Raw genomic sequence first — 26,831 nt, 5'->3', positions numbered from 1 at the left:
GTGAGAAGCAATAATTGAGCAGAGACAGAAAATGGGAGAGCTGGATGATGAAATCCTTTAAGAGGCCTGTCACTTATTTCCTTAATTCCATTTTCCAGAAGTGTTATTTAACCCACCGTGGTTGCTGCTGGCATGCTATTGCATAGGGAGTTTCAAAAGGCAGAACAGCTTTGCCAGAAGGAGACATTATTCTTCTGCAGCTTAAAAACACCTCCAGAACTCTCTGTGTGGAACACCACACTAATATTTTTGTACTGTAGCTGTTGAAGAGCAAGGGTTTTGTTTTATTACCAGTTTAGCTGGTCTTTCAAAATGGATGGCTCTAGTCTAGGCACAGACATGGCATGAAATAGTTTCCAAATTTTTGGGAGTTAATTCTGTTGTAACAGTGTTGACTTGTTTGCATCCAACTCCTAAGGAAATAAAAAATTTGAAATCCAAGTTTTAAGAAAATGTCAGACAGTTTTCCTACATCTCTAACCTAATATAATATTTTTAGTTTTCCTATTAATTATTTTTTCCTATGTCTCTAATGTAGATGCAGATTTTGTCTTGAATCCTGTCCTTATGATAGGGAGTGACTAAAGCAGAAATGTGGGTGCATTTTAAAGGTCTGAATGTCCTGTAGAAGGTTTGAATATCACAGGAATGCAGGAAGCAGGTTCCTGTTCTAGAAGACAGACAGTGCCCCAGCCCTCTCTCCTGCAGTGTCTCTTTGGTCCTCTGGGTTTTTCCTGACTATTCCAGAGTGGCTGCAGCTGACTTCTGCTGGTAGTTTTAGAAAGAATTTTCTGCTTTTTGCCCTTGGATGTCAGGTTTTTGCAGTGCCATGTTTTTTATGTCTCTGCAATATTCTTATTAATTATTTGTTCTCTTAATTATCACTCTCCTCAGTGCCCATAACCCAATCCAGTGGAGAAATTGTACTTTATCCCTCCAGTCTTCTGTCACACAAAAAATTCCTTGTTTGCACAGGGGGGGCAGCTCTGTATATTCTCCAGAGCAGCTGAGTGAGCTGAGAGCTCAGCATCCCAGCCCTTGTGCAGCCATCCCTGCTGACAAGACCTTACAGGAGGGGGATGAGGGAGAGGAGAGACTTCTTGCAAGTGGCTGATGTTTGTGTTCCCGCAGTGTTTGGCTTGCAGGGTGCACGTACTCCTGCCTGTGGGATGGGATAATGTGCTGACAGCTCCTGAATGTTGCAGGCTAAGCACAAGAGCTCTGATTCGACAGGCACAAGAGGAATTTCAGGATGTGAATTTTACCAGTGGGAAGATTGAAGCCACAGTTTTGAGATGCTGTTTATGCAGCAGGTTGTTCCTGAGACACTGAGCGAATGAAAATGCCTGACAGCTTGCTGGGCAATCATTTTAATGTAGGAAGCTAAGTAGCAATGAAAAACCTCACAGTTTTGTTCTGAGTCCTTCCACCTTCTCTCTTGTAACTGAAGTGAGCCCCGTGATTACAAGTATTGGTCAATTTTTCACCACCAAATTTTCACCAGTGCTGTTTGCTGCTTCTTCCAAGCAGGTTCTGAACAAGCACTTGGCTTGAGCAAGTGCCTTATGCAGGCTGGGCAGGAGTCATTGAATGAAAAGCACATTTTTCATCTAAAAATCAAGTCCTGTGTGAGTTTCATTTCTTCTCACCCCAGCAGCTGTAAGATACTGTCACATTAGGGCTGCAAATTAGAGGCTGTCTTGTCTCATGTGCTGCCAGACTCTGATTTCAAGAAGTACTTAAAATTATTTCCTTCTTAAAAGCTTGTACTCTCGCTGCTTAGATCATGGTAAAGGGCACCAGGACCAATTACTGTGCTTTTTTTTTTAGCCCTTCCCTGTTGGTCAGAGTTCTTGTTTCAATCCAGAAGTTAGAATGTGGTTTCTCATGGGTGCAACAAACTCTGTGTACAAGTGCTGACTGTACCTCAGTAGTGCTCAGACCACCAGTCAGGCCTATTCCAGTGCATTGTTTCAGCATATGTTGGCTCAGGTATGGTTTCTCTGGCAGCTCAGGGTCTCACTTTTAAGCCATTAAAAGTCCTAAAATCTGAAGGGAGATAGCAAGAAGCAAAGAATATATGGTCAGTTTCATGGTGTCAAAACAAAACTGCAGCTTGTTTGCAGTTTCTCTGGAGACACAAATGCATGGCAAGTCTGTATTTTCATTTTAAATATAAGGGAATGAATATTTGGCTGAATTTATGAAATTGTTCTGAAACCCCTACTCATCATATAGATCCTCCAAAGCTGAACTGCTTCAGTTTGCAGTGGTTCCTATAATTTTTATGTATAAGATGAAAAACAGATACCAGAGTTTGAACTTTTCCATAGCTTTTTGACAAGGATTGGTTCTGCTTGGTGCACTCCTTAAAAATAGTCTAAATAAAGCAGATTGTATAAGCAATGCAGTTTTAAACAGATCAATGTGAAATATTTTTAGCAGTATGCAGTATTTTATACAAGGATGAAATTGTGGAATAGAAAGCATTTGCAGGGCACGACAGCTTCTTGTGTTCATTCAGAAAATTGTATGGTGTTTATTTAAAGTGTATAAACAAGTCTCTAGGTGATGATTTCTAACAAATGAAAATAGGACCATAGCATCCTATTCCCATATCAGATCTTATTGTTAAGCTTATAAAGAACTATTTTTCCCCCAATAGAACTTATCAAAAAGAGATTTTGAATAGAAACTGCTGCATGTGACTTAATCTTTCTTCCATGTAACTCGTGACCTCACGCAGCCCTTAGACTGATGGTGACACAGTGAGCATTTCCTGTGAACCGTGAGCAGTGCTGGTCCCACTATTGTTGGGCACTTTTTTTGTCTGGGAAAAAACAAACCCTTATTTACTAGAAGCCAGTGTCCTGTTTGTTTGTAGCTGGCTGGGAAATGCCATATTACAAGGGTCTCAGTGGCAGTCGTCGCTCCTAACAGAAGTTGTTGTTGTGTTTTGCTCTTTTTCTCACTGATTTGTATGAGACTCCTGAGTCTGCCTTGTGACCTGCTCCACATTCAGTTCACACCACAAATACTAACCTTGTTTATCCAATATGTTTTTTCCCTCCTCTGTGTTTCCTCAGATTAGCTGTCAGTAAAAGGCTAAATAATAATCCTCCAGTTATTATTCCTCCCCTGTGAGGCCACCAGGCTGCTTTTCCAAGTTGGTGGATGGCGGTTTGCTCTAAGAGCTGCTACCTGGCAAGGCAAGTGTGGAGGTGGAAAATTACAGACAAAATAAAGGAACAGCATTAAATTGGTAATGGGATGCAGCTGCTTTGGCCTTTGAGTCTGCATGTGTGTCTCAGCAGCCTTTGGTAAAGGCATGTGCTGCATGAAACCACTCTTGGCCATACAAAATCAGTCCCAGCTGAGCTGTGGCCTGTTCTAGGGGGATACAGCAGCTCTCAGCAGTTGGGACATTTCACTTCTGGCTGCAAGAGGTTGTGGACAGGCTGTCAAATGGATGACAATCTCATGGCTGTGCTGCCTTGAAATCCAGTCCAAGCCAGCATCTGTGCATCTGTTGTGCACGTCAGAGACTGGATGCTGCAGGGCTGCTGGCCCAGCACGTAACCATAGCCAAGTTTATTTAAAATACACCCCCCAGCTGAGTCCTTGCCTCTGAATGGGGGCGTCAGAAGGAACTTCTTGGTGTCAAAACATTCCCTCTGTCTCTGCATTTCTGCTTATTGTTGTCTTTCTTGCCTCAGCTTCCTTCTGTCTTCCCATTTTAAAATATTGCATAAAATGGTGGCATTTTGTAGGTTTAGCAGCATACCTATACAGAGAAAGGAACCATTAGGGTATGCAATTACCTTCCTCAACTTTCTAACACCCTTGCAGACAGAACTTCTATAAAGTATCATATTTGGAGCTCATTCTTGTGAGGCAGAAAATTTCTGGAAGACTAAACACGGACACATACACACAATTTCCTTAAGTATTTCAATTTTCAGCCTTTTTTTGCCTTTTTTTTTTTGCCTTTTTTTTCTTTCTTTCTTCTCCTGCCAAATCACACACGCCAACCTAAATAGGCATATCATGTACGCAGACATTCAAGATCCTAAAACCAGAACAGCCTCTTTAAGGGAAGAATAGTATTTCAGGGTTGGCGTTCTCCTTGTCTGTGTGGAATGTTCTCATTTATATAAAAATGTCTGGCAGTAAAGCAAGCTACTATTGAAATGATGAAGGTCCTGCAGACTCTGCCAGCGTGAAGGGTGAATTTTAGGAAGAGCATCTGCAAGGTACCTTTTGAAGTCTCACTTCGTAGGATGGTGGAGGTCGTGCTCAGTGCCTCAGAAAGCTCTTTCCTGGAAAACTCCTGGTAGAACATGGCTGTGAGCTTTACAAAAGTCTGATTTCCCAGCAACAATGCTGAGCACAGACATCAGAGGTGACACATAAACCTGTACAGAGAAAGAAGACTCTTCTGGGCACTAGAGCTCTTCAGAGTTTTGGTTTACTGGGCAGACTGAGTTTATCAGTTACACATCTCAACTTTCAGATCTAGAAAGCAAACACAAAAGGAAACTTTCCTGCCTATTGCTACAATGACTGCTCTGTCTGCCTGGGCATTGCTGAGGTGAGGAGCCTGCCAGGTTGAGGACGGCATTCTCCCAACAGCAGATTAATTTTTTCCTGTACTGCTTTTAGTTTTCATGGGTGCCTGCCTCCCACCAGGAGTCTTCTCTAACCCTACTCAGTTGTTTTCCACTTGAGTAACCAACTACATTCTGATGTGACAAACTCAGAGTTTACATACTTACAGTAAAGCCATACACATCACTTAATAAATGGTAACAGTTGGAATTCTGCATAACTGTATGTAAAACACACATAATGACTTTATAAACTGCTGGCTTACTCTTGGAATGCAATTTATCAGGGCCCTGCCATTTAGCTTATGGAAACAGTCCCATGGCATGGCTTCTCTAGCAAGAGAGAAAGCAGGTTGTGCTCATGTCAGTGATTTGTGCCATTACCCAATCTATGGGAATGGCTCATGTTTCACTTGAAAGTTATCCCTTTCCTGTTTACTTGGGGGAGCACTCAAAGCTTTTTAGAATTTCTTACATTTTTCTTGGCATGGGGCTACTAATTCTTGTATAGATTTTTCTCGTGGCCTCTTTTTCTAAAGATATATATTTTGGCTGCTAATGAGTAGTTCAATAAAAAAATCAAAGTGGTTTTTCTAAAAAAGAATCTTGAAACGTAATGTTCTTGGGGTTTCAAGTGTCCTTTTTACCCTTCCATAAAAGCTACATCCATGGCTCTGTTCTGAAATCATTGAGATTCATGTCTTCTGCAAAGTAAGCCGTTTTCACTGTAAATATTTAGATTTAGGCTTTTATTTATAATGCTTAGATGTTAGGAATATCACCCTTTGCAGTAAGTAAAAATAAATTCGTCCCAAGAAAGCATTTCAGTCTCTCTCCTGACTCACACATGGAAAGATAAAACTCGTTAATTTTAGTCATGCATCAAAGGTTAGGTAAAAAACCCTTTTTCCTTCCTTTTACTGACCTGTAAAATCAAACCAGACCTTAATCTGATTTTGAGTTATTACATGCAGAGTTCATTTTGAAAGTACTTGAAGTCAAGTCCTGAATGTTTTTTTAATAATTTTAGGACATTTTTATGACAGTTAGCTGTGGCTATAAAGCATAAAAAATACCTATCCGTCCAGTTCAAAAATGTGCAGGTTTTACAATTGAAGGAGAAATATTTGTAAACAGTTTTTAGTTCTCTGCAGAAGTGATTTCAGGTCATCATTTCAAATGGTTTGTGTGTTTCCAGAACGTTTTTTTTTTGGTTAACACACCACAGAGAAGTGTCATTGCAGACTGGAGACAAAGTGGTGGCCTCAAGGACAGAGGGACAGTGAGCTGTGCCAACCCCTGGTGTGGCTGATTTGCACTTCTATTGCTTGTCCCTGATCTACCAGTGTTTCCATGTTTTTGCTCACAGTCTCCATTAAAACAAACTGTTTGTCTCAATGGATGTTAGGTTATTAAAAGAGAATATTTGTGTCCATTTTACTTAAATATGTCTATTTGATTGTTTATTCACATAAGATGTGATGAGGTTTGTTAGGCTGATGACAGAGCTCTTGCCAGCCTTCACCCCTGTGTTTATTTAAAGTCTCTGTCTGATTTACTGCAAAACCGTCCCAGCGTCTCGCAAGTGTTTACTGATGGATGAGCTCAACTGAGACGTCCCAGCTCATAACTCACAAGTCACAACATAATTCAGAAGAGAAATGTCTGCTTTCAACACACAGCCCTCGTGCAGTGAAACGCCATCAAGTTATTCCAGATGTTGGTGATCACTGCAGTAAAGATCCATGACATTGGTTAAGCTGCAGCCTCTCACTGTGTTTGAAGCAGACTCTGCAGGGACTTGGCCTCACACAGTAGCAACCTTGGGTGCTGAACCACTGCTCCCAGGATGGCTTTGTGCAGGCTAAACGGGATGAGTATTTACATGTTGTCATTTCTTCTGTATCCTGCAGAAAAATCATTCAGCCTAAATGAATCATGCCCAGCCTTTAGTTTTACTTGCCTTGAACAAAATGTTTCCTCTTCCCCATCATTAAGCCAGCTTAGGCACTGATAAGTGTCAAGATCTTGGAGCAGGTGAGGTGTCAGTTAAACATGAACCTGCTTGTGTGCTTGGGAAGCTGTTGAACCTGGTGAAGTTAAAGGGAGCGTTAAAACCACAGGGGGATGGAAGTTTTCCTTGCACTTCTGCTTGAATTGCTGGCTTCCTGACTTGGATCTTTGATGAGGATAGTGTTCGTGAAGAGAAGCTGGATGGTGCAAATAAATGCTGTGGTCTGGAGGCACTGTGGCTTCTTGAGCAAGAGCTTTAGGTTCTTAAATGCAAACACACACAGAGTTGTGTCTCAGCTAATACTTCCATATCAGTGAAGACATCACCAAACAGCAGGAAAAGCTAAGCAGGGGATAGTGATTTGAATCCTGACGTGAACACGGTGCCACCTGTACAAACACAACCCTTTCCTAAAGTCTAAATCCTGTGCAAAAGGAATCAACAGTTCCATGGTAAGTGCTGATGTGCAGTGTTGGCCTCAGTGCAGGCCTGCAGCTGCCTGTAACAAGGAAAGGTGGCTGAAGCATGATGCCATTTCGCTGTGGCACAAGGTTCATGGCAAACACAGGTTGGGAAGTTTCAGCAGGGGCAGGTCCCTTCCAATAACTCTGGACTCATCAGGGCAGCTGTCACTGTTAGCTTGTTCATTAGCCAAAGTTGAGTCAAATCACACAGACCTTGGCCTCAGACCTGGATTTTGAATCTTGATGATGAAATTGATTATTTATGCCAAAAAATAGCTTGTTTTCCATAATATAATCTCTGCATCACCACAGAGTTTACAGCACTCCTGGGAAAATCTGATCTGTCTCGAGGAAGAAGTCAGCATTGCTAGTCAAGATTTGGTGCTACTTTTAAACAGTAGCAGATTAGACTTCCAAATTTGCACCAGAGGCTATTTTGGGCAGGGATTGGTATAATCCTGCTTGGTAATGGATGCCTCAATGTGCTGAACAGGGAGCACAAGGTACAGGTTGATCTCGCCAGCAAAGGTCAAATGCTGCTCACACTCACCAAATATGGATTTGGATAATAAATGGTTTTCCTTCCTGGGATAAAGACACTGAGTTTTTCTGTCTTGGCATCAGTTGTGCTGCAAGAAATAGATTGTTTTGTTTTTAACGTTATTCTAAGAGTCGTGCCGGAGTGTTACCTGCCCTGTGCTGATAAACGAGCAGGAGGCAGGTCCCAGAGGAGCCAGTGTGGCTGCTGCTGTGGCCAGTCTGCCATCTGCAGGCCACTGCTCCGTGCTGGGCATGTGGAGAGCAGGGCTTGGGAGCTCTTTCGTCTCCAGAAATTATTATTTCTACCAAGTGGTTGTTTTCTACTAAGTGCTATGTAGTAAATTTTAACTTTTTCCTGTCTGATCCCATGAATAGTCATCTCTGTTCTAAAGGAAAGCAAAATGGGGATGAGCAAACCTTAGATTTATCTAAGCTGATGAATAATTGCTAATTGTTGTTTTTATTGTCTGTTGTTCATTTTTGTAAGTAAACATTTTTATGCTTAGAAATGGGACATTTCATAAGGCATTCGAATTCTGTTCTTCACTCTCAGTCCATTAAATCTTTAATAATGCTTTTGTGGGGGTGCTCTTAGATGAAAAGAGCACTGCTATAATGTTCAATTTTGAATCTTAAAAGCTTTGTTGAGCAGGGGATCTGTGTATATGACAGCCAGGCAGCTTCCAAGCACCCCAAAATCTTTGGTTTTATGGTCCATGAATCAATAGAGGACTCAGTAGCAGAAATACTCCAATTGTTACCTTCTTATTGCCCAGGTGTTTGAAAGGTAAACCATCTGTGCTTTCCTTAGCTGTTTTTTAACCATTGCTAAAAATCTTAAATGAGTTTTTATGTTGGGAGAGAATTCACTGTAGATAAATTACCCTCAATTTAGCCTTTTCAATGCTGTAACAAAACTTCATATATGGAATGAAATGTTTGGGGTGTACCACATAACCTTTCCATTGTTTTTGCCTTCGTTTTAGGTCTTCCTGAACAATACTACAGCCTCACTTGGTTCCTCAGCCCTATCCTGGGCTTGATCTTCACTCCGCTCATAGGTTCGGCCAGTGACCGCTGCACGCTGAGCTGGGGCCGCCGGCGGCCTTTTATCCTTGCTCTCTGCATTGGTGTCCTCTTTGGAGTTGCACTTTTCCTTAATGGCTCTGTGATAGGTAAATAACGAGGAGATCCCCTACATGCATCCCCTGCGAATGTACCTGCTTTTAGATTTTATTGCAGGAAGTAAAGATAATGTTCTGCAGTTGGTTTACCTCATATTTAATGCTAAAATCATTAGAAATCTCCACAACCCTGCACTTGAGCTCTGTCCATCTTGCCTGTTATTATTTGAACTCAGTTACAGCATTGTGCTGAGCATTGTGCAATCCTGGCTGTAACTGGTATTAATAACAATGTTATTAATACAATGGTTGCCAGCATAATGTTTGCAGTCGCTGAGACGAATTTGGTCGATCCTTGACATGGGAAAATTGTAGCAACCTGTTCACAGGGAAATGTTTCCTGTTGTGATCCATTTTCCCTTTAATGCATATCTGGCAACACATCCTGTTTCCAGCATTATTTCAAAAATTATCTTTTCACTTTTTCTTGTGCTTTTCTTAGACCCGGTATTGAAAAAGTCCAGAACACAGTTAATATTTGTTTATCAAAAACTATGTGGGAAAATAATTTTTCCTGAGCCCCCATCAAAGCTGGTAAAAATAGTTTCCCTTGAACATAGTTTACTACGAATTTAATCTACAATCTCTTTGTAAATTTATTGTAGGAGAGGTGACAGCAAGTACGTTTAGGAAAATGTTTACAAAATGATTAGATTGATGCAAACAAAAGGACTTAGCACCTAATAACATCCTCTTGGCTCTCTTTTTTGGAGTTAGGTACAGCTCTATTGTGAAGCAGGTCTACTAATTTAGGGAAATGAGTGGAATGTTACCTTGGCTTGGCGTGTTAAAGCCAGACTGGAATGCCATATGATTGGCTTCAATTCTCTGCAAACTGCAGTTGGACGAACCATTCAAATAGATAACATTTAGTTTATGCTTTTTAAATTTATCCAAACAATGAATGCTATTTATTTGAATTGGTGTCATATGGCATGGTCCTGGGGTGACTGTACAGTTTGATATCAATTGTATTTACTTGTCATCAATTGTATTTAGTTGTTGTGTCTCCAAGACTTATTCCTCTTCCTCCAGATGTTTGCAGGATGTTAGTCTGCAACCCCCTTAAAAGATTTTAAGTGATAAGAGCTCTCAGTTCCATACAGTAGTTTAGATCAGGAGCCATTGATACTGGCAAGCAAACCTCAGGCTCAGTTTATAAGCTCATTTTGAAGCCTTTTAATAAATCAGCACAAAATATTGTCAATTTTTCTGCTTGGCTTGCCTATCCTCAGTCTCCAGTTACTTGCAATCCTAATTGCAATTTGGGACAACAGGAGATGCTGCAAAAACTGTATCAGACCCTCTTTCATAACGTGACCTCTGGCAGTAGCAGAGGAACCAAGAGCACAGAGGTTGGCTAATCCCAGTCGTGATAAAGCCATGTCCCAGGAGAACACCTTACCCAACTCCTGTTCTCTCCTGCCCTGTTCAGGTTTCCAGCAGCTCTGCAGCAGTGTTGGTGTTTTCTGCTGTAGGGTTCAGCTGAATGTGGAACACTTAGAAATTTCTTTAGCCTTCAAAGGGCTTGGTATAAATGAGGATTCAATATGCAGGAATCAGCGCTTGAGATTTAGATGATTTTTGGTGGCTTAGCCAGTTCATCTCCTTCCACAGACATTTTAATCAGTTACACTTATGGTTTTATCAGCCTCATATGTGTAACTTCTAAATCTCTGTGATTCGAGTAATTCGTGCTTTTGTCACTGGTTCATCTCATGACAAATTATCCAGCTCTGCACTAATGCTGCCTTTCTACTCTGTAGACAAAAAGCATTTCATCTTATGCTGTCAACAGAAGCTGACTGATGCTTTTTGCAATGCAAAATACATCCATGTTGCTTCATCCTTAAAAGTTTCGCTTACAAAAAGCGATCTAGAAAATAGGAATGTTTAAGAAAAGCAAAGAGAGCAATGAAGGGGTTAAATTTCACTTTATCATGGTGTACTACGACTACTGCACATTTAGCATTCTGTGAGGAGTGCTGCCAGCAGTGCAGTTACCTGTGGATGTGTCTGACAGATGAAATATGTCATTTTGGATGCTCCCCTCTCCCACCATGGCTGTCTTTTATAAAAATAGCCTTCAGCATCTGAAGGAAAATACATGGGAGGAATACAAATAATATGCAGTGCTCCCAGAGGTTTAAGAGATGCTTTATAAAATAACATTTTGGTAAATGTCAGTCTTAAGAACACAAAAACCATCTGTGTCCCAGGCCTTCCATGATGCTGTGCCAAAGAGCTGAAATTGCCATTTTGCTCCATAAGGGAATGTTGGCAGTGAACATGTTGGCCACCTCTCTCTTAAGATGTTAAGCTTGTTCTTAGGAGTTTGCCCTTTTTAGGTGAGATGCTCAGATACCTCTCCCATTTCTTCTCAGGTCTGGCTATTGGTGACGTCCCGGACAAGCAGCCCATTGGAATAGTTCTCACGGTGCTTGGGGTTGTGGTGTTGGACTTCTGCGCCGATGCAACCGAAGGGCCAATTCGGGCCTACTTGTTGGACGTGGTGGACAGTGAAGAACAAGACATGGCCCTGAACATCCATGCATTTTCAGCTGGTATGGAGTTAGCTGTTTTTTGGCAGCTGTTCAGTCTTCCTGAAGACCAGGTCGTGGCTGAATTGATTATTCCTGAACTCACTTCTCACTTTTTTCTGTTCCACAGGTCTTGGAGGAGCAATTGGTTATATGTTAGGAGGGTTGGACTGGACACAGACCTTCTTGGGTAGCATTTTTAAATCTCAAGAGCAAGTCCTTTTTTTCTTTGCAGCCATTATTTTCTCTGTCTCCGTTGCTCTCCACCTTTTCAGCATTGAAGAAGAGCAATATAACCCTCAGCAGGACAGGATTGATGACGAAGGAGACACACTTTCCAGTGCCAAATTCAGTGGCAGTCTCCCCCCTCTGAATCGGCTGAATGTAATTAGTGAGGAAGAGCCGTACGGAGCTTCCATGTTCCACGATGAGGTTCAGTCAGAGCATGACCTCAATTTGGAGTTCCTTGAAGTGAACATTGTGAGAAGCAAGAGTGACTCAGTTCTGCACATGCCTGATGCCACATTGGAAATTGAATCGGAACTGCTTTTCCTGCATGACATCGAACCCTCCATTTTTCAGGATGCTTCATATCCAAACACTCCCCACAACACGAGCCAGGAGATCATGAAGTCCAAGCTCAACCACCTGTCTGCTTTCCTCAGGGAGAATGAGAAGGAGGAGGAAATGTTGCTTGATAATCGTTTAAATGAAGATAAAGTCCCGAACATCAATGGCTCCCTACCAAAGGAGTTCCTCAACGGCCATGCCAGAATAGGCATGAAGCAATCCAGCACTTCCAACTCCATGCGGCGGCGCAGGCACATGTTCTACCGGCAGCCGTCCTACACCTTCTCGTACTACGGCAAGATCGGCTCCCACCGGTACCGCTTCCGCCGCGCCAACGCCATCGTCCTCATCAAGTCCTCGCGCAGCATGAACGACATCTACGACATGCAGAAACGGCAGCGGCAGCGCTGCCGGCACCGCAACCAGAGCGGCACCACCAACTCCAGCGGGGACACGGAGAGCGAAGAGGGCGAGACCGAAACCACCGTCAGGCTCTTGTGGCTGTCGATGCTAAAGATGCCCAAGGAGCTGCTGAGGCTGTGCGTCTGCCACCTCCTGACTTGGTTTTCCATCATCGCTGAAGCTGTGTTCTATACGGATTTCATGGGACAGGTCATCTTCCAGGGCGATCCAAAGGTAGGAGATCCGTTCCCATGGGCAGACCTGCTCACAGTCCCTCGTTTCTGAGATGTGCTCAGTACAGCAAAGTGGTGTTGGTTGTTTTTGTCTGTTGCAGGCCCCTTCAAACTCGACCGAGCTGCACGCCTACAATGCTGGGGTTCAGATGGGATGCTGGGGGCTGGTGATTTATGCTGCTACTGCTGCTGTTTGTTCAGGTAAGAGACTGTGCAGTCACACAGTGGAATGCACCTCATGCATGTATTTCTAAGGTAAAAGTGAATCGTGGAATATTCTGAGTTGAAAGGGACCCACAAAGATCATCCAACTCCTTGCCCTCCTGAAATAGTGTTGCTTCAGTTGGTATCCACCTCCTTGTTTAAGGTAAAGGATATTTTGGAAAAGCATTTCTTGCGGTCATAAGGGGAAGGGCTTCTTTAAGAATCAATATTAAAAAGTTCCTCCAAATGTAGAGGTGGAAATGTGAACAGATGGTTAAATGGCATAAAGCACAAAATGAAATCAAAGGATATTGAGTGGCATTTAACAAGCCTTCAGGAAACTAAAATCATGCTTGGTAAAAGATTTAAGCATATGCAAGAGAGTTCTTGCAAAGACTGTTTTTAAATCAAAATTATAAATATGTATTTCTGAAAGTCATTCTGCAGATAATTTGCGCTTGCAATAGACTCTGAAATCGAGAGTTTTTGCCAAAGTTAAAATCTGCCTTTTGCAGCACACAGCAGGCTTGTCTGCTCAGCTCAGTACTGTGGGGACAGGCTCTTTCTGAAGCAGGAACACATCCTGTTCCCAGTGAGGGCGGGGCTGTGCTGGTCAGACAGCCCAAATATGAGCATCCACCTCCTAAACAGGGTGTAGGGCTGCCATGGCCACATCAATCCCCTAAAATTTTCGTGAGTAAACTGATATTTAAGGGGAAATGGCTTCAAACCAAAAAAAAGTAGGTTTAGATTGGATACTGGGAAAAAATTCTTCCCTGTGAGGGTGCTGAGGCACAGGTTGCCCAGAGAAGCTGTGGTTGCCCCATCCCTGAAAGTGTTCAGGGCCAGGTTGGATGAGGCTGGGGGCAGCCTGGGATATTAGAAGGTGTCCCTGCCCATGGCAGGGGTGGTTGCAACTGGATGGTCTTTAAGGCCTCTTCCAACTCAAACCATTCTATGATTCCTGTTTTATTCTTTATCTCTGCAGCCTTGTTGCAGAAATACTTGGACAACTACGACCTTAGCATAAAAGTGATCTACATCCTGGGCACGCTGGGTTTTTCCCTTGGCACTGCAGTGATGGCCATGTTCCCCAACGTGTACGTCACCATGATAATGATCAGCACGATGGGAATAGTCTCCATGAGCATCTCCTACTGCCCCTACGCTCTTTTGGGACAATACCATGAGATAAAACAGGTATGTGGAATATTTGGAGTATCTATGTGAATCAAGGCAGAACATCCATGTTTCTTTTAAGATCACAGTGGCAAAACAGATTTGTTAAATCCCATTATTGAAGATACCTGCTTGGTTGGGATGTTGCCAAAGCTTGAATGGATATTTAATAACAGAAGCTGGTGCTGAAATCAGATAGTCTTGGCACTGAGTTGACTCCTAGGGGATCACAATTGCTTTTTCCTGTGTTGAGGTATAAAACAATCTGGTTGCATATGGCAAATGAAGAGAAATTAAATTATTATTGGAGTGAATATTTGCTATATATCTAGCTGTTACTCCTGTCTTGATGTGGTATGGTGCGGTTACTCAGGTTTTTCACTGTCTTAGATTTTGAAGTGAGTCTGGAAACGCAGCTGTAATTTTGGGGATGCATAAAGCAAAACAATTCTGCTGGCAACAAGGACTGTTTTACTTCCCAACAGTGTCATTCCACTGTTCCGTTGGGATTACAAAATACAGGAGGAACTTTTATTACAAGTTCCTGAATTGCGATTGGGAGGGGGATTCCTTGTTATAATCACAGAATTAATGTTTCATGTAACACCAGATGTTCCATGTAAAGTTGTTTTTACAAAGCCTAATCTTGGAGCTGATGTGGGCTAGAAGTGACCCTGTCAATACCTGCCTCGTGCTGCAGGGTCCTGAGGAAGCTGTTGATGAGCAGATAAGGAGGCTCTGGAGTTGTGTCATGGTGCTGCACAAAGATGATGTGAAGCTGACCATGGTGCTGAGAAATTTGAGGAAAGTTCTGATGTTTAAGTATTGCTTTCATCCATTGTTTTACCTCCTACCGCGTTTCTTGTCTTTTTTCAGTACATTCACCACAGCCCTGGGAACTCGAAGCGAGGGTTTGGCATCGACTGCGCCATCCTGTCGTGTCAGGTTTACATCTCCCAGATCCTGGTGGCCTCGGCGCTCGGCGGCGTGGTGGACATGGTCGGCACGGTCAGAGTCATCCCCATGGTGGCTTCGGTGGGATCCTTCCTGGGTTTTTTGACAGCGACTTTCTTGGTGATTTATCCCGAAGTCAACGAAGAGCCAAAGGAAGAGCCGAAGGGACTGGGTCCTCCAGAGACAGCCGAGAGCAGCGGCGCGGGTGCGGAGAAGCCGACGGTGCTGAAGCTGACGCGCAAAGGAGCCGCGGCGGCAGAGCCGGAGGGCGAGTCAGCCGTGTGAGGCCACCGACGCTGTTCACCCACATTCCAAGGAGTGCAGGTGCAGGATCAAGAACTTTTGTTGTGGTTTTTTTTTTTTTCCAGGAAAGCAAATTAGGACCTTCACTACTTGTAGCTAAAATTTGCAGAAGAAAAGGCAGTTTCATGCAAAAATGTAAATGAAATTCTGTAGTCCTTCCTCTAGGTTTGAGCAGGTCGCTCTGATGCTAATTGCTTTCTCTACAACTTAGAAATGTCATTTCTGAACACTTTTTTATTAAGAATACATTTAGATTTCAAATAAGTTTTATTAATCTGCATGAGACTCACAGTGTATACAATTAGCAGTTAGAAAAATTAAGTTTTCAGCTGTTTTTAAACTAACAGAAAATGGAAGCTATCTCGACCTATAGTCTCTTGCCATTTTTTTGTCTGAACATTTCAGATTTCACTATGCTTAGACATCAATCGATTTTTTTCACGAGCATGATATTACTGGTCTGACAGCTACGTTAATTTTAGACTTCATGTTTTTGTTAGTGCAATTACTGCAGACTCCTTTTATTTGCAATTATTTTCAAGGAAAAAAAAAGCAATTACTGCAGTTTCTAAGAAACTGCTGTGAATTCTTTTAGTCATACTATTCACAGCCACTCCCAAATCTGCTGCTTGTCAGGAGAGGGTGACACTGGGTGCTGGATGTCAGCTGTAGATGGAAGGAGCAGCAGCTGGGAGAGGTGACCAGCACTCACAGGTTTCTTTATCACAAGTGCTGCATTTTATGAATGTCGTTGGAACACGCTGTGACAATTTTTAGCTGAGAGTTTCACGTGCTGGTGAACTCGGGGGTTTTCTCAGCATTTAAACCTGATCATCTCTGGATGAAGCTGCCGTGGAGAAAGGGCATCTCTGGGGTCAGCTTTGTGGAAGGGGGCGTGCGGATTCTCTTCCGTAGGGAAAGGAAGTCATTGATTAATTGCACTTTTTATGATCCTTTAACCTCCTGGCTGGGAATGCAGCAGCCGAGGTAAAGGCACGGGGTCAGTACAACAAGAAGAACCCAAGGCCTACCTCCGTCACTTTATGGCATAGTCTGGGTGTACAAAAATCTGTGTCAGAAACAGTTTTTAGGCCTTAAAATTCAAATGTTGCTGTTCCAGTCCCTGTGTTGGAGGAATTGTAGGCCAGAGCTCTTCTGAGCTGCCGTACCAATGTTGTCAGCATATCCTCCATGTCTCCTTCTGTGATTCAGGACACAGCTGCAGTGCAAAGATACTTTTCTGGAAAGAGGTTCAAAGAGTTACACTAACTTGATTTAAAATAGGTTTGGATCATTATCCAGCAGCCATTTAAAGCAACTTTCGAAACTTGTGTTTCACAAACTTCCAATTGTCATTTGTAAGACATATTTGTGATGTGATGTTGACTCATTTTGGTTTGGGCCCTCCAGGCTGCCTCAATTCGTGTGCTGGACAGGCAAACACAGCACAGTGTGAGATTCCTGCTGCCTCAAACTTCTCCTCCTCCAAGACTTGCAAATGCCTGTGTCAATCATGCTGCAATCCAGGCATTCAGACAAAGAAGCTATATTTCAATATGAAAAGCAGTTTTTAATGAATTACTTGAATTGTCAATGTTTTTGAGAAATGGATGTTTGGGTGTATTTGTAGGTGGCATCCGTGGGTTTCTCTGAAGGCTTCCAGTCAATGCCTATGGCCTCTGCTATCAAGGGTGATGATGTTTTTAGGCTGGTGACATCACAGAGCACTGAAGTACATGTAATCACACAGGACTTGGGTATTTCTTTTTCCAAGTGTCTTGAGAAAGTCTTTTTTTTTTTTCCTATGGTGAATATTTTTTTATGTAGAACATGTACTGTAAACTGTGTTCAGCCAGGGGAGCAATACTACTGAAGAGTGTGAGACCTTACTGAAGAAAGCAGTTGTGAGAAATTCTGCCGTGAATTTTATCATCTCAGTTACATTTAATATATTCTGGTGATGTTCATGTGTGAGAGACAAGTGTTGTGTTTCACCCCAGAACTGGCATTCATGTAAGTTACATGCTGAGTTACACATTTTAAAGTGGCTTTAATATTTTAGTTTTGAAGCTCCTTGAAGATTCTGCTTTTGGTTAAATAACCACTGTCAAGTATTCCTTTTTTTAATCTCTACTGCTGGAAAGGTTCTTCAACAAAGGTTCTTCTTTTAAAAACCTGCATCTTCTGACTGGTGCCAGCCTTACCTTTTTCCCAAGGGTTCCATGGACCAGCATGGATCAAATCTCCATTACTCCACATTGCACTTTCTAAGCCAAGATCTCTTTCACTGCACCGTCACACCGACCAAGTAGCTGCAGAGAGGGTGGAGAGGCTGAAAGTCCCTCTGACTTCAGATCTCACAGAGGGAACATGAAACCATTTTAGGAGTGAGCTCACCCATGTTTATGGAGCTTTCTCAGCCAGAGAAGGGCAAGGAGGGAGGAAGGACCTTTCATTTGGAACCCAGAGGCTTCAAGCAAGGGCAGGGCAGGGCCAGTTTTGTCACAGACAGTGTTTGGCATGGCTTCATTTCTAAGAACTGGATGTTAAAATCTGTGCTTGGAGTTGTTCATGGGGCTCATAACACAGGAATACGCACGCTGCCACAGCAGGAAGCTGATTTCACTCCCTGGTAAGGGCAAAGGAAATAATTATTCACTGTAAATGCACTGAAGTTTTTGTAGTGTTGCCAGAAGAATTAACGTGGGGAGCCCCAGCCAAAGCATCTCCTCCTGTCCTTGGGCCAGCCTGGGAAACCCCCACACTGGCTTCACCCCCTGAGGTCTCCCAAGGGCTTTTCCTCAGATGTGAAAGTCATCTTCTTAGCCCCAAACACTGCTCAGTGTAGAGTGGGCAATGATTTATTTCTTCATCTGTCCCTTACTTTATCTTTTCATACAGAAATGATTTTTTTTTGGCCATAATTAAAGTAGTACAGGTTTATGTGTTTGTTGCAGAGCTTGTGGAAAGAGAAGTTATAGGTGGCTTTTTTCATTACTCCTGGTGACAACTAACATTTTTTGTTTGTATTCCTGTCTAGTTGAAGTCGTCCCATTGCACCATTAGTGTAGTAGGACTAAGGTTTAGGGGTTCAATTCTGTGTTGTTCAATACTATAAACAATTTTACCATGTTCTGCTGCAGTGATGTGTGACTGAGGCACTGCTGGTGCTCAGACCCTCAAGGGCTGGGGTCCATCAGCTGCACATCTTGAGATGTTTCATGTGAGAGCAGAGGAGCTTTAACTTTCACCCCTTAGAAAGGTGGAGTGTGGGTTTGGCCCTGTTGGGTAATTCCATGAGTCCAGTGCTGTTTGTGGACAGCAATTTCAGACTCCAGAAGCAATAATTTCTTAGTTTCTCTTAGTTTCTCTTCCTGCTGGTTTGATGACTTTCATAGAGATTTATTGCCTAAATAGCCTTTTAATAACACAAATATGGTGTTTTGCTGACGTTGGCTGTAAGTAGTTGTGGAAAGACAGGGATTGCTCATTATCAGGAAGGAGGAGGCCAGTAAATCCAACAGAGGTTTGTGCTCTTGAAACACACAGTGTCCTTTTCCCCTTTCATTTGGAGCCTTTTTCTAGGCTCTGAAATATTCCCAGCACATCAGTGCCGATGCTGGCACTCAGACCCCAGGATGGAAGAGGTTGCTTGAGGTTTTCCTCATAGGCAAGGACTGAGTCTTTCTTATCCCTCTCCCACCTCATCTGAACCCCCCAGCACTTGGAATGACAGCAGCAACCACGGTGCTTTTAGCCAGGTACCTCATTAAAACCTCGCTTCCATCGTGAAGAACATGTCCCCTGCCCTTGGTCCGGGATGAGCTTGGCTTCCTCCAGCATCCACCACGAAAAGCAGGATTTTCCTGGCTGCCAGATCTCATGGCCGTGCAGGTTGAGGTCACATCTATGAGTAAAGGTAGAAAAAGTCACACTTTGTTCCTGGGAGAGCTGACACATCTGGGCAGGAGGGAAGCGCAGGAGGCAGGTGCTGAGATTTGGGGGTTTTTAGGGATGTGTGTGTGTGTCTGTACCTCTGTGTTTGTACATTTCCAGACACACTGCTCAGGCCAAAATACCTTTGGGGGTTGTGTGTTGCTGTCACCGTACTCCACAATGTTTTCAACTGAGTTCTTCCAGGTTTCCCTCATCCAAGTCCGATGCAAGACAAGCTCAGCTATAAATATGTATCCTATTCAAATGAACAAATGAACTCCTGCATGATATTCCAAGCACATGTAGCAGCTTCGGCATCTAAAGTGTCTGTTGTGAAAGAGAAGTTGGTTTTCTTTGCAGCTGTTTTGTCCTCATTTCCTTTGAATAGGCCAAATAAATGTAATGGACACCAAATATTGCACAGAAATGTTATTGATGACTGTGTGGAAGAAATACCAAATTTTATTTTTCTTTGCAGAAACTTTATGGTTCCAGAGAGTCCTTTAGCTGTTTTCCTTCCTTAAATGACAAAGCTGAACGTTTGTAAAGCACGTCACAAAATGGTCATTTGGAAAAAGTGGAGCTACCCAAAGTTTTCTCCTTGTCATGTTGCATCCAAAGGAGCTGCAGCAGCTCAAACACCAACTGGGGTTTGAATTTGAGGCTCAGCAGATCAGAAACTGCCTTAGAAAACAAAAAAAAGGCTCAATTCCTTTTCCTGGCATGGCCCTCGCACCCAGTGATCTGCTCATTAAGGTGTTCCAGGTTTTCCTGTTGTTTAAATTCAAATCACCTCCTGGAAAACCAGTTTGGTTTGGCTCCTCAACCCGAGCAGCTTCACCTGAATTTCCACCTCAGCTTCCCTCACCCCTGGGAGTACAAGGGGTGCCCAGGAGGGGCAAATACATCCCCCATCCAAAGAGAGCATCTGCTGTAATTAAAGGGCTTTTGATGCCCTTGTGACCTGCTAAAATTTTAAGGAAAATGCAGAGCATGGTTCAATTTGACCTGCTCCGGCACATTTATTCTTAAATTTGGAAGTTTGGGGTGAAGCTCTGGAAACATTTAATCAAACTCAGTGTCACCTTATTTACTGTGCACCTACTCAGTCCTTAGCGACAGCCAAATTGTAATAAATTACCCCAAAATCCAGACTTTTCTCTCAACAAATTGGCAGTTTCCAATGTGAATTTGTTTTGCCTGATGTAACATGAACACTAAGCCCTTTAAGTAGCCAAATGACCAGCTAATTTTAAATGCCTCGTATTACTAGAAAGCTGCATATAGGCATCTCATAGCGGGGAAAAAATTAAAAAATAAAAAAAAAAGAAAAAAGAGAATATTTAGTTCCTTTGTGAACTGGCCATATGACAACTACTTTTTTATCAACTTATTAAGTTGGGGCACTATAATAGCTCTTGCTGAGTTTAGCAATGTTTATAAGCATGTGTTAAACACATAATGTTGTTTTATGAGGAAAAAGGGATAAAGAAAAGTGATGTCACAGATGAATGTTTGAGTGCGTAGATGGCATAATGTATGTATGATTTTTATTTCTACACTGTTGAGCTTATTTTCTGTTTAAAGGTTAAAAAATTGTTGCATGAGAACTGTTTTATTGTGTTCTGCACTTTCTGTTCTTTTTGTATAATCTTGATTTTTTTTCATTTATGCATAGAAAAGAAAGAAATCAGTTTAGAAATATTCTACTCCACGAGACATTGTGTTCCAATCTGTTGTTCCGAAGTTCGATCTTAATAAACATTTCAGTAAGAGTTGGTGTCTCGTGTCCCTGTGGTGTTTGTAAGGAAGGTGAGCAGAGGGACACCTGGTCCCTGAGCTGTGCAAGGCAAGTAACACTCACCTGCACCCCAGAGCTTCGTGAATATTTCCAGAAATGCTACTGCCAAACGTTGCCTGGCAAGAATGCAGTGTTGCAATTCAGAGATGGTTCTAAACTCACCTGACACTTGCAGGGTTCAGGTGTAATCCAGGAGACGGCACAGGTGAAGCAAAATGGAGATACCTGGGGCAGGTGTGTGTCCCCAGCTCCAGGCTTTGCTCTGTGGTGGCTGTCACACAGAACCCGTCACCACTCATGCCGTCACTAGGGCTGAAGAGCTGAAGGTCTCCCCAGTCACCTCTGAGTCTATGATTCAACAGCCACAAGCGGCTCCCAAAGAAATCAGTTCACATCCAAACTCATCAACCTCTCGGACCGTTGCAAACAAGAGGGGAAAGCTGGAGCCAGATCACAAACACCAGCTGATAGGTAAACTTGCAGTGAAGAGCTCACTTGTCCCATTTGATTTCTAGTTCCCTTGACAGATTTCATCTGTGATTCTTCCTAAAGGAAATTCCTCAGAACAGCTATTGGCAGCTCTGAGAAGTCAATGCCTGCCAGGGGTTTCGTTAATTTTTCATAGAATCATCACAGAATTGATTACACTAGAAAATACCTCCAAGATTGAGTCCAGCCTATGACCAATCACCACCTTTGTTAAATAGACCAGAGGACTGAGTGTCACATCCAGTCTTTCCTTAAACACCTTGAGGAACAGTGACTCCACCGTCTCCCTGAGCAGCCTCTCTCAGTGCTTGGCAACCTTTTCCATGGAGAAATTCTTCCTAATACACAATCTAAACTTCCCCTGGTGCTAATTGAGGCTATTTCAGTTTGTCTTGTTCACAAGACAGACTCGATTATCTCCAAGGTCTTTTCCAACCTAGTTGAATTTGTGATTCTATGCTTGTGACTGAGGAGGAGGCCAATGCCCACCTGGCTGCAGCCTCCTCTCAGGGAGTTGTAGAGAGTGACAAAGTCTCGCCTGAGCTTCCTTTCCTCCAGACTGAGACCCCATAGATCCCTCAGCTACTCCTCACCAGGCTTGTGCTCCAGAGCTTTCCCAGTGCCGTAGACTATCCCTGGAAACGCCTCAGCAGTTCAATGTCCGTCTTGATATAAGGGGCCAAACACTATAAACACCACTCAAGGTGTGGCCACCCCAGTGCCCTGCACAGAGGGACTGTCACCCCCTGATCCTGCTGGCCACACCAGTGCTGACACAGATGGCCAGGAGACCACCCTACCCCTTGCCCACTTGGGCACACACCAGCGCAGGTTCGGCCACTGCCAGCCAGCAACCCCAAGGCCTTTCCTGCTGCGCACGTTTCCAGCCACTCAGCCCCAAGCCTGGAGCACTGCCTGGGCTTCTTGGAACACAAGGACAGGACCCAGGCCTTGCTCCTCTTAAACCTCACCCCATTGGCTTCACAGCATACAGCCAGCCTGTAGAGCCTTCCTACCCTCCAGCACGTGGACACACCCATCCACCTTGGTGTCTGTAGCAGCATGTGGCTACAATGACGAGATCGCCCAGCCCGTGCCATGAGGGAAGCAGGGAGAAGGTCAGGGAGCCTGAGCAGAGCCCCAGGGATCCAGAGAGCAGAGAGATAAGCAGACCCGGGGCTGGGGTTTTATCTGGCGTCCCATGGGAGGAGTCTTAAACTCAGATTACAGCCTCCTCAGAACACCAATGCTGCACAGGTGTCATCTCAAATTTACTGCTGAGGGTACCCGCGATGCCCTTGTCCACACGCGCAGGACTGACACCGAACAGGACTGGACCCGAGGACACAGCTAGTGACCAGACAACACTGGATGTGGCACCATTCCCCACCACTCTCTGAATCCAGCCATCCTGACAGTTCTTAACCCAGCAAAGAGTGCCCCTGCACAAGCCCTGGCCTGACAGCTTTTCCAGGACTGTGCTGTGGGAGATGGAGTCAAAGGTTTTGCTCATGTCCAGGGAGACTCCATGCCCCGCTTTTCCATCAGGCCGGAGGTGGGTCATCCACAGCCCAAAGGACATAATTTCTCTGAGGCAGGACCTACCTTTCCTAACCCCACGCTCGCTGGGCCTAAACCCTCAGCTGTCCTCTCTGGGCCCTGTGATCCCCCTCACAATGATCTGCTCCACACCCTTGCTGGGCCCCAAGGTCAGGCTGACAGGCCTGCAGTTCCCTACAGCCCCCCTGTGGCCCTTCTTGGGCCTGGATGTCACACTGCCACCTCCAGTCAGTTGGGACCTCCCCAACTGGCAGGGAATGATGACAAAGAAGGATGGCAGAGTGGCTTAGCCAGCTCTTCTTTGGCTTCCTCAGCCTCCCCGGGGAGACTCTGGGCCCAGCCCACACACTTAGCAGTGTCTAAGTGGCTGTGCAGGTCACTGACGACTTCCTCTGGGATTGCAGGGAGTCTGCTCTGCTCCCTGTCCCTGTGTGCCACCTCAGGGGACTGCTTGTCCTCAAGACAACCCATCTGACAGCTGAAGGCTGAGGCAAAAATTACATTCCATACCTCAGCCTTTTCCTCGTCCCTTGCGATCGTTTTCCCCTCATCCCCACATTGATTAAAGAAGGGAGATTTTCCTTGCTGCTCCTGTGTTCCCAATCTTTTCTAACAAAGATCTATTGCTCTCTTTGAAGGAAGTAGCCAGATGGAATTCGCACAGGTTCTTGCCGATTTGTTGACCTTTCTACCTGGGATCAGGGCTGGGACACATGGTTGGAGGGGTGGGAATCACTTTGGCACAGCGCAGGGCTTCCTTGGGAATGTTTAGGGGAGGAACACACACGGTTGGAAAAGAAAGAGCTGCAGGACATTTGGAGAAGAACGAGTGTAGGCAAATTGCGGGGCAACGGCCTACACAACGGCCTTTGTGACCAGGGACATCTGCTTGGAAACCGCCAGGCCTCTGGGACCACGGGCGGCCATGCCCACCAGGCCTTTGTGACCCGCGGTGACATCATGCCCAGAGACCATTGTGACGCAGGCCCGTGTTGTGGCCCTTGGGGCTATAAATACCCTGCAGTGGCCAGTGCCAGGAGAGCAGCTCTCTGAGGAGGCAGCAGCTTCTCTGGAGGCAGCAGCACCTTCTCAGTACGCAGCAGCTCACCTTGCGGATTCTGGCCAGTCTCCGGCAAAGAATCCTGAAGATGTGGAAGCAGCAGGAGGCGAATGCCCATGGCCAGCGCGGGCAGGGGCAGCCACTGCTGTACAAACGGCATGGGCCAGCAGCAAAGCAGGGCCATGGCCTGCCACCCGTGCAAGCCGCAGGTGGTGTGCCGCTCTGCACTGCGACCCAGCCGTCTTGCAAGCACCTGGAGCACTCTGAGACAGAGGAGCTCAGCAAGGTGCAGGCAGGGCATGGCGGCAAGGCCTGCAGTGACCTGTTCACAGGCCTGGGCCCACATCTGCGGGAGAACAGGTCCATCCTGAGAACCTCCAGGTGGGTAAGGCCCCGCCAGGAGGCACAGGGAATTTGGCGGCCAGCCCAGCAAACTGCGCGGCGCAAGCAGCTGTGCTCAAAGGATGAGGAGGCATTGGTTGGTCGTTTGCGCAAAATGAGGCGGGCGCTGGAGGAGATGGAAGACAAAGTCTATGCAGAGATGGTTAGAGCCATCTCCTCCTCCCTGGACCACAAAGAATGCCCCATGAGGTCCAGGACCATTGTCAGGGATCCACCAAGCCCCATCCTGGAGCCAGCTGCAGGCCATTCAGAGATGCACAGTGCATCCTGCATGGCCAAAGATGCCGCAGGAGAGACACCAACGTACTCGGAACGTGTGTCTCTCGACCAGCTGTTGGCCGAGCTGTGCCCTGTCTCTGATGACTCTCTGTCCTGCCACGCTCCTGTCAAGGAGCTCCTGGAAAACTGGGAGCAAGAAGAGCTCCCAGCCAGAGAAGGGGCAGGACAGAGGGACAGGGAGCCAGAGAGTGCCACGTTTCTCCTGCTGCAAGACAAAGAAGAGTGTGTCCTCAGGGACGTGCCAAGTGTGGCCCCGGAACTTGCTGCAGGCTCCCAGGGGCTGTGCAGCACTTTGGGTGTGACCAGGGACTCAGCAGGAGAGACAGAAAACAACACAGAGATGGCACCTCCTGACCTGTTGGCACACCTGTGCTCTGCCCCTGGCAACGAGCCATCCTGCGATGCTCTTCTAAGCGAGCTCCTGGAAAAGTGGGAGCGAGGAAGGGTCCTTAGCAGAGCAGCAGCAGGAGAGGGGGACAGCGACACAGAGAGCCAGTTGTCTCTCCCTTCGGGAGAAGATAATGAAGAGTCAGACCCTTCCAGTCCGGGCAGCCATCCCTGCAGCAAGGGGCACAGCGAGTCTCTACCCAGGACACTGCCCCAGGAGGCAAAGCGGTTTGCGGTTTGTGCCCCGCCTGCCGATGCCGTGGACGAGGCCGACGCAGCAGGCATGGAGGCTGGCCGTGCCCTGGGCGCCCCTCTCCAGGGAAAGCCCTGCGGGGATGAGCCGCCAGCAGGAGCTTGCCCGGAGCCTGCCCAGCCCCTGGCACGCAGCGTTCCTGCTTGCCCCGCTGGCAGCGCAGCCGTCCCACAGCCCCCGGCCCCACACCCATGGCGCTCCATGGCCAAGAGGGCCCGGCGGGCTCTGTGCCGCCTTTTCTCCTTCAGCTGCCTCAGGGGGCAGCCAGAGGAGTGAGCCCGGGACCAGCAGCAGGACGATGGCCAAAGATGCCAGCTTACCCTGAGGATGCCCAGGGGCAGGTCTCCGAAGCCAAGGCACACGGAAGAAGAAAACACCCTAAACTTCTTCCTCTTTCCTTCTCACCCTCTTCTCTCCTATCCCCTTCTATCTCTTTACCCCACATTTTCTGTGGAATAAATCTCTGTTGTTGGTTTTGATAGATGGTCTTGTTAGCAGCTTGGTTCATGCAGCGGCATCTCTCACTAATCCCATCTCAACAGGGCCACACATCTGCACACAGCACTTGAGATGTGGCCTCCCCAGTGCCCTGCACAGAGGGACAGTCACTGCCCTGGTCTTCCTGGCCACACCAGTGCTGACACAGAAGGCCAGGAGACCACGGGCTGCTCTACCCAGCTGGGCACACACCGCCTCATATTTGGCTGCTGGCACCCTCAGTGTCTTTCCTACTGGGCAGCACCCCTGCCATTCTGCCCACAGTCTGGAGCATTGCAGATGCTTCTTGGGACACAACAGCAAGACTCAGGCATTTGCTGCTCCTGGGTTCCCAATCTTTTCTAACAAAGATCTATTGTTCTCTTTGAAGGTAGTAGCCGGATGGAATTCGCACAGGTTCTTGCCATTCAGATGACCTTTCTACCTGGGATCAGGGCTGGGACACATGGTTGGAGGGGTGGGAATCACATTTTGGCACAGCACAGGGCTTCCTTGGGGATGTTTAGGGGAGGAACACACACGGTTGAAAAGAAAGAGCTGCAGGACATTTGGAGAAGAACTAGTGTAGGCAAATCGAGGGGCAATGGCCTACACAACGGCCTTTGTGACCAGAGACATCTGCTTGGAAACCACCAGGCCTCTGGGACCATGGGCGGCCATGCCCACCAGGCCTTTGTGACCCGCGGTGACATCATGCCCAGAGACCAATGTGATGCAGGTCCATGTTTGTTGTCGCAAGGCCGACCCCCAGCCAGGTAATAATTAGCATTGACACCATGATTCACAGAAGGCTGATCAATCCCTTTTTTATATTATTATTAAGAAACCCATAGCTTTGTTAGACTGGTATGCTACAGCTGGACTTGATTGGTCCCTCAATCAATACCCATTATCCTTGGCTAATTAAGAAACCACCCTGTCATAAAAAATTACCTCTTTAACACATTGCACATGTCAGGTGTAGCAGGTTAA

At 45.4% G+C, this 26,831-nt stretch overlaps 1 protein-coding gene across 5 annotated transcripts in view; it reads left to right on the top strand.

Annotated features, from left to right (window-relative positions):
* Window positions 1-20,910, top strand: part of SLC45A4 (solute carrier family 45 member 4) — an 85,474-nt gene extending 64,564 nt beyond the window's left edge. For all 5 annotated transcript variants that reach the window (XM_038164612.1, XM_038164602.1, XM_038164594.1 and 2 more), the window contains 6 exons: window positions 8,612-8,800; window positions 11,194-11,373; window positions 11,480-12,555; window positions 12,656-12,755; window positions 13,747-13,958; window positions 14,814-20,910. In XM_038164612.1, coding sequence (XP_038020540.1) covers window positions 8,612-8,800; window positions 11,194-11,373; window positions 11,480-12,555; window positions 12,656-12,755; window positions 13,747-13,958; window positions 14,814-15,176 — 2,120 coding nt within the window. In that variant the 3' untranslated portion in view covers window positions 15,177-20,910. The remainder of the gene's footprint in view (window positions 1-8,611; window positions 8,801-11,193; window positions 11,374-11,479; window positions 12,556-12,655; window positions 12,756-13,746; window positions 13,959-14,813) is intronic.
* Window positions 20,911-26,831: the final 5,921 nt, after the last annotated feature.

This window comes from Motacilla alba, chromosome 2, assembly GCF_015832195.1.
Source record: "Motacilla alba alba isolate MOTALB_02 chromosome 2, Motacilla_alba_V1.0_pri, whole genome shotgun sequence".
Taxonomy (NCBI): Eukaryota; Metazoa; Chordata; class Aves; order Passeriformes; family Motacillidae; genus Motacilla; species Motacilla alba.
This window is presented reverse-complemented; position numbering and strand designations above follow the sequence as displayed.